The 17,107-nt window shown below is 32.5% G+C and overlaps 3 protein-coding genes and 1 pseudogene across 3 annotated transcripts; 3 read left to right on the top strand and 1 right to left on the bottom strand.

Annotated features, from left to right (window-relative positions):
- Positions 1-1,164: 1,164 nt before the first annotated feature.
- LOC116112338 (F-box protein SKIP23-like) lies at positions 1,165-2,283 on the bottom strand. The gene has a single exon (XM_031398487.1). The coding sequence runs from the start codon at positions 2,281-2,283 to the stop codon at positions 1,165-1,167; it is 1,119 nt and encodes a 372-aa protein (XP_031254347.1).
- A 1,445-nt stretch (positions 2,284-3,728) lies between these two features.
- Positions 3,729-6,631, top strand: LOC116112337 (annotated as a pseudogene).
- A 489-nt stretch (positions 6,632-7,120) lies between these two features.
- On the top strand, positions 7,121-10,718 carry LOC116112336 (DNA polymerase eta-like). The gene is made up of 8 exons (XM_031398485.1): positions 7,121-7,183; positions 7,303-7,518; positions 7,977-8,085; positions 8,159-8,262; positions 8,629-8,701; positions 8,791-8,924; positions 9,746-9,848; positions 9,933-10,718. The coding sequence occupies exons 1-8, from the start codon at positions 7,121-7,123 to the stop codon at positions 10,208-10,210; spliced, it is 1,080 nt and encodes a 359-aa protein (XP_031254345.1). The 3' UTR covers positions 10,211-10,718.
- A 4,194-nt stretch (positions 10,719-14,912) lies between these two features.
- On the top strand, positions 14,913-16,841 carry LOC116112366 (putative disease resistance protein RGA3). The gene is given in 2 exon segments (XM_031398506.1): positions 14,913-15,718; positions 15,720-16,841. Coding segments are annotated over 2 exon segments (1,518 nt in total). The 5' UTR covers positions 14,913-15,304; the 3' UTR covers positions 16,824-16,841.
- Positions 16,842-17,107: the final 266 nt, after the last annotated feature.

Here is a 17,107-nt window from a genome sequence, read left to right as displayed (position 1 = left end):
CGAACATTATACCAACCTCAGCATTGAAAAACCCCCATTACCATGCAAAACTGGCGTCGTTACACATCCAGCTATCACCACACTCGCGACCCATGCATGGATGCATATACACATCAGCCTTTACTAATCATGTACTCTTTACCGAGTTTAAAAAAAGAAAAATTATGCAGCAGCCGAAAATTCAAACAAAACTAGGTCATGTTGGTGGGATATTCCCACCAATGAAGTGACGGAGAAGAAACAGATGAACGCTCACCCATGGAGAGGAGTCAGAGGACAATGCCCACTTAAAGTTATTTAAAGACAACCAGCTCAGCAGGAATGCAGGTTAACCGAGATAATGATTGGCAAAAACAGTCAAGAAAATCTGGGAGTTTTCCACCCTTGCCATCTTTTTAAGTTAACAATCCAAACACTTTCCTCTGGGTTTTATAAACTGATCAACACATATTCCTTTACATATTATGTATTTTCGTCGTCAAAGGGCTGGATGGCGTGAAGATTAGACTCGGTGAGGACGAAGGGGTCCGACACATAATAATTTTGGACCTTTTAGGGGTAGTTAATAATTTACCTCCTTCCTGAAAATCATTTTATATTGTTATTATTTTTATTTTTTTATTTAAGAAATTACTTAGGAATTATTCATTTTTATTGTTATTTTGTTTTCTTTTAGGGGTAGTTAGCAAGAAATTACTTTACTTGAAAAAAAAAATGTTTAATATTAATACCGTTATTTTTTTACTCTAAATTAATTATATATATTTTTTTTATGAATAGGATAACAATTGTTGGTATTTTTCAAGAATTTTTCATAGATCTCTTTTAAATAAATAGTATTTTTTAAGCAATTCCAGACATAGAATTTCTCATGCTTAATGCAAATAATTTACAGTCAAATTGATAACAATGAGAGCCGCCATTGGCTCTTGCCTCTGATTCATAAGTTATAAGAAAATGATCATGTAGCATTGAAAAAAAAAAAAAAAAAAAGCATTACCATGCAAAACTGCGATCCATCAACAACTGGAGCCCCACATATGTTTCTCTTCGTCAAGCAAAAAAATCCTTGAAGAATAATCGCCCGAATTCAACTCTTCGACTTGGACCAACCATGGTTGAGACGTTGCAGCTGAGTCTGAGACTCTGAGCAGGAATTCACTTTCAAAGTAACCTAGCTGATGAATACCAGAGAGGGTTAGGAAAATATGCAATTCTCTCAGAAGAATAATGATCCTTTAAGTTAAAAATCTTAACAAATGGACCAAATGGATCAACATCTTCATATTTGAAATTAATACCGTCATACCTAGAAAACGGACACAACAGATTATAAAGGTCCACCCAAAAAAACACGCTATCCTCCAATCCAACTGTCACCCGAACCCACTCATGATTCTCTTCATCAAGCTTAAAGACTATAAAATAACCTTCAAAGGCCCGATCGTACGAGGCAATCAAAAGTAACTCATTTGACAAATCCACCAAGCACAGATACGACAGACCTTCCAGACCTCCTGGGTACTGGACCTCCACAACAGTCAAAGATTTAGAATCCACAATTACAGTAGAATACAGGTGGTTGACAGTGTAGAACTTGTGATTACGATAAACCATATCTAGAATACCCTCACGAAACCTAAGGTCTATGTTAATATTAGTCCATTTCTTGTCTACATTTCTCCACACACTTAGCTCTTTATCTCTAAATTTCGCCATGACAACAAACCCATCAACGGTCTCATCAAGAAAAGAAGAAAAAACCACTTTTGCAACAACAGAAGATTCTTCTGAGGACATCTTATAAGAGCCATATCTATCATAGAGTTTGACTTTATCTTCACGGATAGCAGCCGATTCAAAAACGTATGATTTACTTATTTCCTTGACCCTATAATCCAACAAGTTCAAAGACTTGTTTTCCAAGCTTTTAAAATGAAATCCAGAGAGGGAATCCTTTATTCGGACTTTACCTGAAGTTGACTCTTGGACTTGGACCAACCATGTTGGAGACGTTTCGTCGTCAAGGGGCTGTATGGCGTAAACAGTACACTCCGTGAGAACAAAGGGGTCTTCATTGTCAGGATGGGGACCTTTGAGGAAGTCAGTCGTTCTTAAAATGGATTCTGGGAACATGACTTTTGGAGGATGAGGAAGTTTGCATCGAAATGAGCAACAAACGGCACGAAAACGAAGAATGTCGATTCGTGTGTGGAGACGTGTTGCTATTGAGGTGAGGAGGTCTCGAGGAAGTCTGGTCCAATCGGGAGTGATTGTGTCCATGGCTGCAAATTGCTAAAGAGGAAGAAGAAGAAGAAAAGCAAAATGCAAGCAGTAAATTGAGAGAATGGTGATTCAAGGAAGATTATATATAGTCATAATTCAACACTAATGGTAATACAAATAGTCACAAAGTTAATGGAGATAATAATTGTTCTCGTGAAACCAAACAAACTCCTGGAAATTATAAAGTTGGTAATGCAAATAGTCACAATTAATGGAGTGAATAATTAGCAAGAATGACATTTTCCCACCCAAAGTTTAGCTAAACGACACTTTCCCACCCGTTTTAAGCCTTTGTTAGATTTTGTTAGTGTTTTTTTGTTAATATTTGATTGAAATGATAAAAATACACTTAAATAAATTATTTTTTAATTAGTTTATTATAAATTAAAATTTAATTAAGTCAAAAATTTTATTCGATTATTTCTTAGTTCAAATGTAAAAGTTATCTTTTTTTATTTTTATTTTATTTAATTAATTAGGAATATTAATTTTCTATATTAATTAGTAAAAATGAAAATCATTATATTATGAAAAACATTATAAATTTAGTAGGTTATTGAATAATAGTGATGAGATATTGATGATATTATAAATAAATAAATATCAAAGTCATTTAACATTTAACAATTTTATAGCATTACAGTTGACTTTTTAGATGGGATTAACTATTTTTTCTTTTTTGACTTTTTAATATTTTACTTTTTGGCTAATTAAAAAATAATAAAAAATTTATAAAGTCAAATAATTAAAGGGTATTTTTCATCTTTTCACAATCCAGTATCAAGAAAACATGTACTTAAGAGATTGAAAAACGCTAATTAAACATTAATTGTCAATTGAAATTGTAACGTTATTTGTTCATTTATTTAAGAAATTACTTAGGAATTTTTCATTATGGTTTTTGTTTTTGTTTTCTTTTTCCCTTTTCATTTCTTACTTTACTTGAAAAAAAAAATGTTGAATATTAATACACTTATTTTTTTAATCTAAATTAATTATTTATAACGTACTTTATATTTTTTATGAATAGCATAACAATTGTTGGTATTTTTCAAGAATTTTTCAATTTGTATTAAAAAGTTAATGAATATTGAAGATCTTGCATTATAAATAATAAAAATTTCAAAATTGGTTATTAACAAAACTTTGTTTTAATTAATCTCCATTGAAAATTAATTTGATTTTTAAAATTATTAGTGATGTTAATAGAATTCATTTTATTTGAATTTTTTTTTTTTTTTGGGTATAATTTCGTCTATATTAACTTCTTTACTAATTATTAATTCTCACATTTAAAGAGAGAAACTGAAAAACTCTGGGGTAAAGTTAATACTTTCTCAACTGTAGAGGAGGTACTTGTAAATTACCCTTCATAAATCATAAAACACAACAAGAGTGTCTTCTCTCGCTTTATTTCGTCTTAGAGGTTGGAGGGAAAAGCAATGCCAGCGGCGAAACCACAATCTTTGATGCCAGGATCATCGCTCACGTCGACATGGACTGCCTCTACGTTCAAGGTCCTACCGATTCTCCCTCTCTCTCTCTCTCTCTCTCTCTCTTTTTAAGTGTGTGTAGTTAAATGTATGTATAATGGAGAAAATCATTGTTTGTTTTGAGTTCGAAGAACATTTGATGAATTTTAGAGAATAATTTCGTTGTTATGAGAAAAATTAAAGCATTATGAGTAAAATTTTGGACAATATTTGCGATTTCGTTGCGTATTTGTGCTTGAATTTAACTTTGTTGGTGAACTGAGATTTGTCGACGAGAAAAAGAAGAAAGTTGATACTGTGAAACAACGCTAGTGATGGTTGAATAATTGGAAAAATAGACTAGTTTTTGAAGCTTGAGAATTGTGGATGGCATGAAATCCATGAACTAGCGAAACCTTCATTATATTTGACTCGCATTAATTAATTTGTTAAATTAACCAAGGTAAGAATTGCTAGTGATAGTGTTATTGAAGGTGTGTTTGTTTTCTTTTGATTCAAATAATGATGATTCACTTTATTTTCTGTAAAATGCTCTGTTGAAGACTTATATGTCTTTCTCTTTACATGCTTTGCTTTAGTTATGCTGTAGTTTGTTCTGTTCTGAAAATGTGATATAATTTTCAATGCTTTGGAGCAGAGAAAGCAACCACATTCAAGGGGTTTGCCTACGGCTGTGTTGCAGTCAATGAGTGGAAAGGTGGGGCCCTGATTGCTATTAGCTAAGGATCTTTTTATTTGTAACAAAGTCTTTTGCAGAAATGCATTAGGTTTAAATATCTTATCCATGATTTTCAGTTCAATGAGAGGTGATGAGGCAAAGGCAGTTTTTCCACAAATTGAGCTAGTCCAAGTCCTTGTAGCCCGTGGTAAAGCTGATCTCAGTACATACCGCAATGCAGGTTGAGAGGTGTATGGATTTAAAATACATTTTGAATGGATCATTAAATTTTATTGAAAGTTATCTTATGCATACTTCTATCAAATTTGCAGGTAGTATCCATTCTTGCAAGGAAGGGTCATTGTGAAAGGGCTTCCATTGATGAAGTGTATCTTGACCTTACTGATGCTGCAGAAGCTATGCTAGCAGAAACTCCTCCAGAGAGCTTGGAAGTAGTAGATGAGGAAGCTCTTAAATCACACATATTGGGGCTTGGAAGTGGGGTACATGATACTGCTTTTTAATTTTCTGTAATATTACTTGAATGCTCAGACTATGATGCATAATTGAATAAACTTGATGACAGCTAAATACTGGTCCTTACATGTAGTTTCAATGAAAATGTGTCAAAGCAGAATGGTTAAAAACCACCAAGCTGTTCATTAATCATTTGAACTCTAAAACTCTTTGCTTTTTGCATAAATTGTTTAGTGACAACTCTGCACTCTAGTTGATACCTGTTTACATATATGGAGGGCGGTGGGGATTCACCCTCTGTTCAATATCTAAAGGTTTAGAATGTGGACCCAGAAACAGTACATAATAAAAAAAAAATTAATTTTGTTCTAGTTTATTTTTTATTGTGCCCCAGGGGCTGGTACATGGAGAGTCACTATTGTTCCACATATATGATTTTCTAGCAGTGGCTGAAGTCATCTACTTATGCTTTACATGGATATCAAAATTTTGGCAGAAATTGGTGAAATCACACTGTCTCTCTTTTGTCAATGCCACTGAACTTTTGCCTTAGATCTCACCTACTATGAGGTAGAATTTCTCATTAGCCCTTAGGGAATACTTAGGAATTTGTTTGGCCAGTTTCTTTTCTCTATAAACTCAACAGAAAATAAATAAGAGAAATTTATACTTTTCTTATATCTGTTTCTGCAATCCCAAGCCCAAGAGTCAAAGACCTTTTTTTTAATTAATTTTTTTTTAATCATTTCTTTTTTAACTTATTCACAAATTCAATTTGGGAATCACTATTCTGTGTATTTCATAACAATGTCTCTTCGGAAAATTTTTAAGATTTCATTAGACATGAGAACGCTCATTTTGTGAACTGCATTTTTTTCCTTCTTTGTTCTTTCCTTTTTTATTTTTCCTGTTAACTTTGTATATTATCTACAACTGTTATATTGGATCTGGCATTGAGTTCAGGATGGAGTTGATGCCAAATCAAATGTGAGGGAGTGCCTATGTAGAAGTGAGCCTGATCACCGTGATAAATTATTAGCTTGTGGGGCCCTCATTGTTGCAGAGCTTAGGAAGCAGGTTTTGAAGGAGATTGAATTTATCTGTTCCGCTGTTGTTGCTCATAATAAGGTTCAGCAGTCCTTACTTTGGTTTATTTTCAATAATGAGATCATAAGCATAACAATTTTTTTTCCCAGATGTGCAATTTGTCTTGTGTAAATGTTGCTTCTTAGTTGACTTAAAACTCAGCTACTTTTTCCATTTGTCATATTATTTTTAGTTTTAATAACTCTGTTGCTAAATAATTAAAAATTTATGAGGTTATAGCCAATTTATTTCTGTTTCTTTTTGTTAGAGTTTAAACAGTATTATTAGGTCCTTTTCCTAAGATCTTGAGTTTTTAGGGTTAAGCTGGATTACGTGAATATTTAGGCTGATATGGAGTTAAAACTCAAGGAACTCATTACAATGGACGGGGAATAAAACTCTTTCTGTTTCAGCAAGTAAAATTGTTCCTACATTTGTCTGTAAGTACAGAATAAATTTAGCTGTGATATATCATAGGACCTTTTTGTTTCCTTGACATCCTTATGATTTCCAGTACATTGCCAGTTCTTTTTCACCACCACATCTTACCATAACTGCAAACTTGGCATCCTTCTCACCTAGAGACGTAGAATATATCACTTTTTGCAAAGTCAAGCTTTTCAAATGCTGATTCAATTTCATATGATTTACTTATCTCTTTAACCCTATAATCCAATAAATTTAAAGACTTTGGTAACTTCTCGGCCTTAATAAATTCTGAACCAGAAATCGGAACAAAAGAGTTTATACTCAATTTTTTTTTTCCTCTTCGGAAATCGGAATGACACAAAATTCAAACCCAAAACCTCTGCAGATAAAAATTACAACAACACAAAGTTTTACTAATCATATATTGCTTTTAGCTTTTCAAGCAAATGTCTCCACATTAGAGAGTATCTAACATACTCTTCTTTCAGGCAAAGAAGAAACTCTATAGATAAATCAAGCATTATTGGCAAATCATCATACATATAGAATATTTCTAAAATATGCAAGCGGAGAAACAGAACACATGAGTTGGAACACAAAAAAATTTACTTGAGAATTGACTCATTTCATTTCAACACCTATAGAAGACTGAGCAACACATAGAAAGTGGAAATCGAGATGCATAAATCGAATGGAAACNGAGCAAAACAAGCGGATTGCACGCACACTCACACTGCATGTGAGTGCATTCAGGGTAACATGTCCTTCCTGATTTATATTTTAACTGATCTCAATTATCACAGCTTCCTTCAGAAATTCTATCTGATTGTTACTTCTTGTATGTCGCTGTCCTGATTATAAGTTGTCCTGCAGTCAAGTGATACAGATTCTCTTAAAAAGTTCCCTTCAAAGTCTTGCCCTTTAAGGTATGGGACTGCCAAGATTCAAGACGATGCTTTTAACCTATTTCAAGCTGGATTACGTGAATATTTAGGCTCATATGGAGTTAAAACTCAAGGAAGTCATTACAATGGATGGGGAGTAACAGCTCTTTCTGTTTCAGCAAGTAAAATTGTTCCTACATTGTCTGTAAGTACAAAATTAATTTATCTGTAATATCTCATAGAACCTTTATGTTTCCTTGACATCCTTATGATTTCCGGTACTTTGCTGTCCAATTGTGATCAATAGGAGTCTATTCTGAATAACTGAGATGGTCTGAAATTGCTGTACCCATGATCTTTAGAGAGATTATCATATATGATAATGTTTTGCTGCCCTTTCTCATTCCTTTTCAATTTAGTCTTTTCATAAGGATGTGAGTCCACCGACTAATTAATTGTTGTCTACTGGTAGGTGATTCTCATTGTGGAATATTTACTTAGAATTTGTGAAAGAATATCTTATTAAAATTTCTCCTAAAATGAGTTCAATAACATATCTACTGATATGAATAGAACTTCGATTGATTATCATGTATTCCCCTTAGATTTTCTTTGATAATAATTTTGATACATTGCATCTTATTGTGAAAATACCTCTGATAGGGAACATGTTCAATCACGAAATATTTCCATGGCCAAGATGCATCTGATTCTTCTTTAAAGCAATTACCTGATACCTTTGCTGGAAATATCGCACTGTTGTCACCTTCAGGTGTTTTTAATTCTAATGACTGTCATTTCTATATCATTTGTTGTTCAGTTCCTAATAAGTCCTTTTCATTCAGGCAGTGAAAGCTATTCAGAACTGAATCCAACTGAACCACAAGTCAAGTTCCCTAGTGAAGAAGTGCGAATGAAACTTTCTGTGGCTGGTTTGGGTCAACAAGAAGTGAGAACAGCTTCTATGATGTTAATATGTTGTTGAGGTTCTTCTGTCTCATATACAACTGTTAGTTGGATTTTGTAAAAAAATTTATGAACTTATATGCTATTTGGAAGGCCTGCTTCAGTCTATTGAAGGTCAAATCAGAAATGACCAGAACAAAAGTTTGGCACTTTATCTATACATTTTGCCGTCTTAATCCAATATTTTGTCCCCATAAATATTTAAAGAGAATGCCCCCATGCTACTTGTCATCAGGATTTGAAGCTTCAGACTTTGTTTAAAAAACAGGACAAAAGAAAGATCAAGAAACCACAATAAGTTCATCATTCTTATTGTCTGATTCTAATGTGAGATTCTTGGTCTGTGTAGGATCAATCTTGCTCCAGTATACAGCAGGCATCATGTAGCTTCACCCCAGAAGTTTCACCATTCTCTTGCTCAGGTAGTAACTTATTTACCATTGCTCATAACTCTCCCACTTACCTTGTTAGATTTTAGTTTCATTGTAATCAAGGCTAACTGCTCATTTAGGAAGTGAAAGCTTTTCAGGACTGAACCAAAGTAAGCAACAGAGGGATCAGGTTCATTCTGATGACTCCAGGATTAAACCTATCATGACTAATTTGAAGCAGCAGGAACAAAAGAGAAATGCTTTGAAAGACAAGGTTCAACCGTTTTCTTCTGTTTTCTCTACATTCATTGCTATTTATTATATCATACTGCTATCATGTGTGTACTATCTAGTAAAGATTTTGTGTTCGATGAAAATTTCTTTTCAAGTTTCAATATTTTGATTCATAAAATTGATGGTGTTTGGGAATTTGATTGTTGTTTTTGTGGTTATTGGACAAATAATGTGATTTTTGTCTGTAATGACTGTTTAATGTTGGTTTATGAAGTTAGTCATAATCCAGGTTGCCAAAAATTGCTCAAATTTGTAACAATTTATTACTTGAATATTCATTCCAGAATGTGGAATGCTTTTGGTCATTAGTTGTTGTGGGTAACAGAGGCATTTGTGCCAAGTTTAATTATGGATAAAACTTATGTAATTAAACATGTGGATTTTGAAGATGGAAGATCTTTGATATCTGCCATTGATAAAATATATAAGAGTTAGAAAGATTTGAGTATTATTATTGGCAGAAGTTAGATGAATTTGCGGAAATTCCAGATGGGCAAAATGTTCTTACTAATAGCTTTTATAAACAAATCTTACTTGGAGGCATGAGGAATAATGGTAGTATAGATGCTGAGAATCTTGGGCCCTTTTGTTGTGATGCAAATTTGTGAGTATGAATTGATTGTAAAAGTTATATATATGTAGCCTGCTTTACATAAAGCAGGGCTGAATTAAAAATAAATTAGAAAATGAGAAGGGAACTAATTAAAAGTGACCTTGCTGTTCAAGTTAGGACCAACTATTAGGAATTTTTTTGGATTTTGGAGATAATTGCTTACTGTTTTTTTGGTTATGGTGTGTTAGGGAACATCTTCAATCTTGAATTTCTTTAAGAGCCAGAATCCTTCTTGCTCATCATGGAAGCAGGAGCATGTTGAAACTTCTCAAAATGCTAAAGCTACAGTAGGTATATGATCCCACTTCTAAGTTATATTTAGGTATTCTTTTTTCACTCCCAGGTGCTTAATCTGGTGCACTTTTCAATTCAAAGGCGATTGCTGTTCAAAATTGATTCAAGTTCAGGAGCCAATAGAGAGTTTTTTACCGGAGACCGCAACAAACAGTGGCAGGTCCAGTTCAGATCAAATTCGACAAACAAGTGAAGCATGGAATTACAGGATTGAAGAGATTGACCCCACTGTGATTGATGAATTACCCCCACAAATCCAAGATGAAATCCGAGCCTGGCTCCGGCCACATAAGCGACCTAATATAGTGAAACGAGGTTCTTCCATTGCTGATTATTTCTTACCATCCAAAAACAGATGAGAGAATCCCAAGTGATATCATCCTGTAGAAAGCTATGTTCTCTAAATCAAAGTTCTATGGAGTCACATTTGTATCTGTAAGTATCATAAATGTTCTTCATTCTTAAATTGCGCTGCACACTAATATGTGAGAAAATGATACAGAACATGTATGATAGTAGAAATTAAAAAAAAAAAAAAAAAAAAAAAAAAAAAAAAAAAAAAAAAAAAAAAAAAAAAAAAGGAATGTCAATTATTGTGGTTAGTGCTATCATAGGCTGCTCCAGTGTATATAAAATTATGGAAATTGAAGGTGAAGGGTGAATTAGATTTGCTTTATATCATGATATGTATATTTGGGTTCAATGTAATTCATTTTTCCTTTATGTATATGATCTGGGAATTATGGGTTATACTTTTAGAAATATTTATTTTGTTTATGGTGCTATGAATTACAGTCTTGTATCTGCACGCTTAAGTTCATAACAATTAGGCTTGGCCAAAAACAAATGTCGTTTAGTTATATTTAATATATTTGTTCATCTACAGGTAATCCCAGCACTGCTGATTCTTTTTTTTTTAATTTCACTTCTTTCCAACCAATCTTATGGGATCAATGTTTGTGGTCAACGTCAACTCACTAGTGTAGTTGAGAAAAGTATCTCTATTCTTCTCGTCGCTTTGTCACAAAAGAAGCTATGGCAGAATCATTTCTGGGTGAAATTGCAGCTAACTTTTTGTTGAGGATAGGGTCTCTTGCTTACAGAGAACTGAGCTTGTCATAGGTTCTTGAAAGTGATTTAACAAAGCTTGAAGAGACCTCGTCCATCATCAAATCTGTGCTCTCGAATGCTGAGGAGCATCAGACCAGCAGTCACAAAATCATGAGCTCCGTATTTGGCTTGGGAAGCTTAAAAGAAAAATTTAAAAAAAAAAAGAAAAAAAAGAAAAAAATAAAAAAAAAAAATTAAAGAAAAAAAAAAAAAAAAAAAAACAAAGGAAAAAAAAAAAAAACAAAAAAAAAGAAAAAAACATTCTTTTCAAGTTCTAATCCTGTTGCATTTCGTCACAAAATTTGTCATAAAATCAAGGAGAATAGAGAGGCTAATATTCCTTCACTTTATGACAAATTTCACCTCACTGAGCGTGTAAGTGTTGAGTAGTACACGGTAATACTTCATGTACAGATTAATGTGATTGTTTATGTGTATCATATTGAATATAAGAAAGTAACACGGTCGTTCTATTATCTTATAATCAATATTGTGTTAGACATATAAGCTGTTACATCAGTCGAGATTTAATTTTACATATATGGTATTACTCTGCATCAACAACGAATCATACTCCCAATTTTTATTTTTTATTTATTTTTTATTATTTTCCTATTTTCAAGGTTATTGAAAAGAAAACACTGGAATAGCCAATAGGAGAGTTTCAAATGAAATTTATACAAAGTGATGAGAATTGTTGGCATATTCAAAATACAATTTGAATGTATGAGGACCTGTTGAACATTATTATTACTATTTTTCGTAGTGAATTTGCTTTTTCTTTGTGTAAATCATTATCAATAGAGGTTTTGTTGTAATAAGGTTTTTCATATTAAAAAAAATCTTTATTTTATTTGTTTGACAAATGATATCGAATGATCTATGACAAAATTGTTTTATATGACAAGCAATTAAATTAAAATCATATATATTTCTTAATTATTTTTTAATTAAACAATTCTCGTGCTAAATCTAAGGAGCTTTTTGGTCTTGACACATATATATAGAATAACTCTATATTAAGAATAATATTATCTGCACTAACTAATTTGTACTAAACCAAGTACTAACTTTGAAAATTTAAAATTTCTCAAAAAACTAAAAAAAAAAATTTTAAAGTTTCAATGTTAATACTTGGATTAGTACAATTGCTTAATTTAACCATACATTTTTAAAAAAAATGCATTTTTATATAAATATTTAACAAAGTTTTAATACCTTTAAGAGAGGATAGTTTTGTTATTTCGATATAAATTTAATAGTCAACTAACCTTTTTATCGAGTCAAAGAATAAATACAGCGCGTAGTAGTACTTTGAAACTATGAGGACCAAAGACAGTTTTTGAAACAACTGCCTTTAAACAGTAAACTGAAACCACAATGACTAAAAAGAGGTTAACTCTATTGAACAGTACATGACTTGGACCAAAAACATGGACCCTTATGATAAAAAAATTAAAATAAAACTGAGTTTAGATTTATAAAATACAATAATATTAACGTAGTTAATCCCTCTCACTAATCTTATGTGAGAGTTTGTGATTAACTTGGTTAGGTGAGACTCATTATTGGACAAGCAGGCCCCATGTAAATTGATGAATTATGAGCGGACATGTGACATTAGTGAGAGAAAATTAGTAAGAAGTGTTAGTAAATGTAATGTTACTCTATAAAATAATTTATTTTGCCATCGATGTTTCGTCAAAATTTCAATGTTTAATTTACTTTGATTCATTAAACTAGATTCCAAAACCCTTCTATTTTGCTGTAAAAAAAAACCTAAAGGGGAAAATTTTGTTAAACTAAAGAAAATTACTAATAAAAACTATATAACATTTATGAAAAAATGTTTATTATTATTTATTTTAGTTTTCTTTTATTTTTGTATTTTTTTTTATAACTGCAACAAATATTGTTATTTTTAACCCAATGTTCGATATTTGAGAAATATATTAAAATTGTGTAGTGGGAAAAGTCACGACCGGATATAAGTGTGAAATTATGGCAAATAATTTAACCCTAAGGGGCTGATTGGATCAATGGTAATCTTCGTTTATTTTACAAGATTTTTGTATTTGGCTTGCAAGGAATAAATAGCTACAATAATCTTTTATTACAAATAGTGTTTACTGTTGATAATGTGGAGGGTAATCTTATTATCTTTTTATGGGGTGTTGCTAAAATATTACCAGAGTAATATGATTTTTCTACCTATTTTGCTCTTAATTAAAAACCATTTTAGACATAATTACCCTTAAATGTCTACCAAGTAACAATTACCTAGCCCCGCTACATTTGAAAAATTAGCTAAAACACTCTAGTCACAAAAAAGTTTTAAAATTAACAAAATCCCCTCAACTACCCAAGACTACTATTGGCCGTCGGTGTCAATTGCTATAACGGTGTACGACTGGGGAGATCTGACTAGTCGCTTGAGGGTAAGGCTTTTTCTTAAACGGCCAAATTTGACGTTTCTATGGCTGTTTTATGGTTTTTCGGTCATGGATTTGTGATCCATGGTCATTTCCGGCTTTGTTGGTACACGACAAACCATATACAACCAGTCGTGTGCCATTCCATCGACCGTTGGTGACAGTCAGCGATGGTGGCTAGCTGTCAATAGTGGCTTGGGGTGGGTGGGGGTGATTTTGCTATAAATTAAAATTTTATATAGTTAGGGTGTTTTAGCAAAATTTTAAATGTAGAGGGTTAAAAAGGTGCTCCAAAAAATAATAATACAAACACTATTATATTAATATTTAAAAGGAGGGTAATTTAATAATTTACATAATATACCCACCTATTTATCCTCCCAACCAAATACATTTTCTAAACATTCTAATAATCTTCAAGGAGATTTTTTTTTTCGTTAATAAAATATACCCTTATAATAAAATATTGTATGATCCAAACACTTCACCCCCTAAACCATATATATATATTATCCATTTTGTAATCATAGTGTTATGATATAAATTTGGTTAAGACTATCCATTGTTGGATTCATTGGATGAAAATGATATTTTACAATTTAAATCCAACGATGTATTTGCATGGTCTTAATCAATTATATTAAGACATATTTAACATAAGAGTAATACTATGTGCACTAACCAATTGTATTAACCTAGGTACTAACTTTAAAAATTTAAAAATTCAAATTTTTAAAGTTAGTACTTGGATTAGTACAAATTGATTAATGCAGATAATATTATTCATTGTGTATATATATATATATATAGAGTAAACCCATCCTTATGTTTTTTTGTGTACAAAATATCATTTCAGTCCAATGAAGACAAATCTAATAAATTCAGTTTGGTCCTTACAAAATATATATATTACTCTCTAATCAGGAATGTCTTAATATAATTATATCATAACCATATATATTCACCGTTGGATACTTATATGTAAAATAGAATTTTAGTTTAATGAGTGGATCCACTAATATCCAAGCACAATCTTAATATAATTATATTAGGACGGTCCTGATTAGAAAATTTTCGTATAGTAATCATTCTCTTGTCAGGAAGTCCTAATAATAGTTTCATTATAACTACGTTTAATCACCGGATGATTTATTTCATTGGATTAGGATAATATTTTATTATTTAAATCTAATGATATATATACATGATCTTAATAAATTAATATCAGAACGTTTTGACTAGAGACCTATTTTCTCTCTCCATATATATATATTGAATCATTGATGACAAAAATTGCTCTATGAATTTACCGTTTATAATGTGTTTAAGCAACATTTTACTTTTCTGAAGTTTTTTTATTCAGGGACCAAAACGTTATTAGAAAATTCTAGAAGACTAAAGGGACTTTAACCAAACTTAGGGATATGTTATTCTCCGCAGCTGAATATGTCCTACGACAAGCCCAAAACATTTTTATCCCTCTCTCTGTGCTTTTGTCTCGAACAAAAATGGCGGCGGAATCATTTCTGTATGAAATTGCAGCTAACGTTTTGATGAAAACAGGGTCTCTTGCTTACAGAGAACTGAGCTTGTCATGTGGTATTGAAAGCGATTTAAGAAAGCTGGAAGAGACCTTGTCCATCATCAAAGCTGTGCTCTTGGATGCTGAGGTTCAGCAGTCACAGAATCATGAGATCCGTATTTGACTTGGGAAGCTTAAAGATATCTTTTATGATGCTGAGGATGTATTGGATGAAGTTGAATGTGATGCTCTGAGGAGACAAGTAGTGAAAGCAACACAAGGGATCTTATGGAGGTCCATAAGCAAGGTAAGTACCTTCTTTTCAAATTCTAATCCTGTTGCATTTCGTTACAGAATTGGTCATAGAATGAAGGAGATTGGAGAGAGGCATGGCAGCAGATAAGTCTAAATTTCAGCTAACTGAGCGTGTGAGTGTTGATTCTAGGTATGTTTTTCCTCGGGAGAGAGTGATGACTCACTCCTTTGTTCATTCTTCTAATGTTATTGGAAGAGATAGCGACAAAGAAAATATCATAAATTTTTTGTTGGAGCTTTGTGATTTGGGAAATGTTCCCCTTGTTCCTATAGTTGGAATAGGAGGTTTGGGCAAAACCACTCTTGCTAGAATGGTGTACAATGATGAGAAAGTGAATAGACACTTTTCTTTAAAAATGTGGGTATGTGTGTCAGAGGATTTTAATGTTACCAGGTTGATGAAAGAAATTATTGATTCTGCAACTGGTGAATATTGTACTAAGTTAACAGCTGATCAGTTGCAAGCCCGCTTGAGAAAAACTTTGGGGAAAAACTTTGGGTGGTAAGAAGTTTTTACTCATTTTAGATGATGTATGGAACGAAGATCGAGTAAAATGGATTGAATTGAGAGAATTGTTGATGGGTGGTGCAAATGGAAGTAAGATTATTGTCACAACACGCAGTAATCAAGTTGCATCAATTATTGGCACTGTTCCTCCTTATGTCTTAAGGGGTCTTCCCCATGAGGATTGTTTGTTTTTATTTTTGAAATGGGCATTTGTAGATGGAGAAGAGAAAAGGTATTCAAACCTTGTCAAAATTGGTGATGGAATTGTGAGAAAGTGTGGAGGGGTTCCTCTGGCGGTGAGAACTTTAGGAAGCCTACTTTATGCCAAAACTGATGAAAATGATTGGCTATTCATAAAAGACAACGATATATGGAGGCTTGAACAGGGAGAGAATGGCATCCTTCCAGTATTGAAATTGAGTTATGATTATTTGCCGTCTTACTTGCAATGTTGTTTTGCATATTGTTCCTTATTTCCGAAGGATTATTGTTTTGACAGCAGATATTTGGTCTATTATTGGATGGCACTTGGACTACTTTTTATCCCAAATGACAATGAATTGTTGGAAGATGTCAGGCTGCGGTATTTGAAGGAGTTATTATCAAGGTGTTTCTTTCAAGATGTTGAGGACTATGGTTTTTATTTTACTTTTAAAATGCATGACCTTCTACATGATCTTTCAGTATTAGTAGCACGAAGAGAGTGCTTAACGGTAAATTTTAAGACCCAAAATGTTGATATAAGAGTTCGACATTTCTCATTGATTGATAATCCTTTCAATAATCAAGAAGATCCAAATTTATTAAATAATGCAAGGAGTGTCCGGACTTTTTTTCTCCTAAGGGAAAATGATTTTTTCACGGAATCTTTTCTTAGTAGATGCTTATCAAGATTTAAATACTTCCGATTGCTAAGCTTAAGCTCTATACTTCGTGATGTGTTACCAGATTCTGTCGGTACATTGAAACATCTGAGATATCTCGACCTTTCTCATAATTTTTTTTTTGGCAGAACTCCCCGAATCTATTTGTCAGCTTCACAATTTGCAAACCTTAAGACTTGTTGGTTTTTCAATGCTGTATAGGTTCCCTTACAATATGAAACTAATGATCAGTCTCAGATATGTAGAGATAACCACATGTGTTCAGCAACTACAAGAGGATGTCATAGGGTGTTTGAAGTCTCTTCGATATTTGTACATCAATAACTGCTTCAATCTTGTAAGTTTGTTTGAAGACATGCAAAAACTCACAAGCCTCCAAACAATATATATTCGAGATAGTGCATGCTTGACTTCATTGCCACATGGTATGAAGTATCTAACCAGGTTAGAGAAGTTGGTGATTTGGGATTGTCCAAAGCTTAATC

The sequence above is a fragment of the Pistacia vera genome, unplaced genomic scaffold, assembly GCF_008641045.1.
Source record: "Pistacia vera cultivar Batoury unplaced genomic scaffold, PisVer_v2 Contig660, whole genome shotgun sequence".
Lineage (NCBI taxonomy): Eukaryota > Viridiplantae > Streptophyta > Magnoliopsida > Sapindales > Anacardiaceae > Pistacia > Pistacia vera.
Note: the sequence above shows the minus strand (reverse complement) of the source record. Positions and strands in the feature narration are given on the sequence as shown.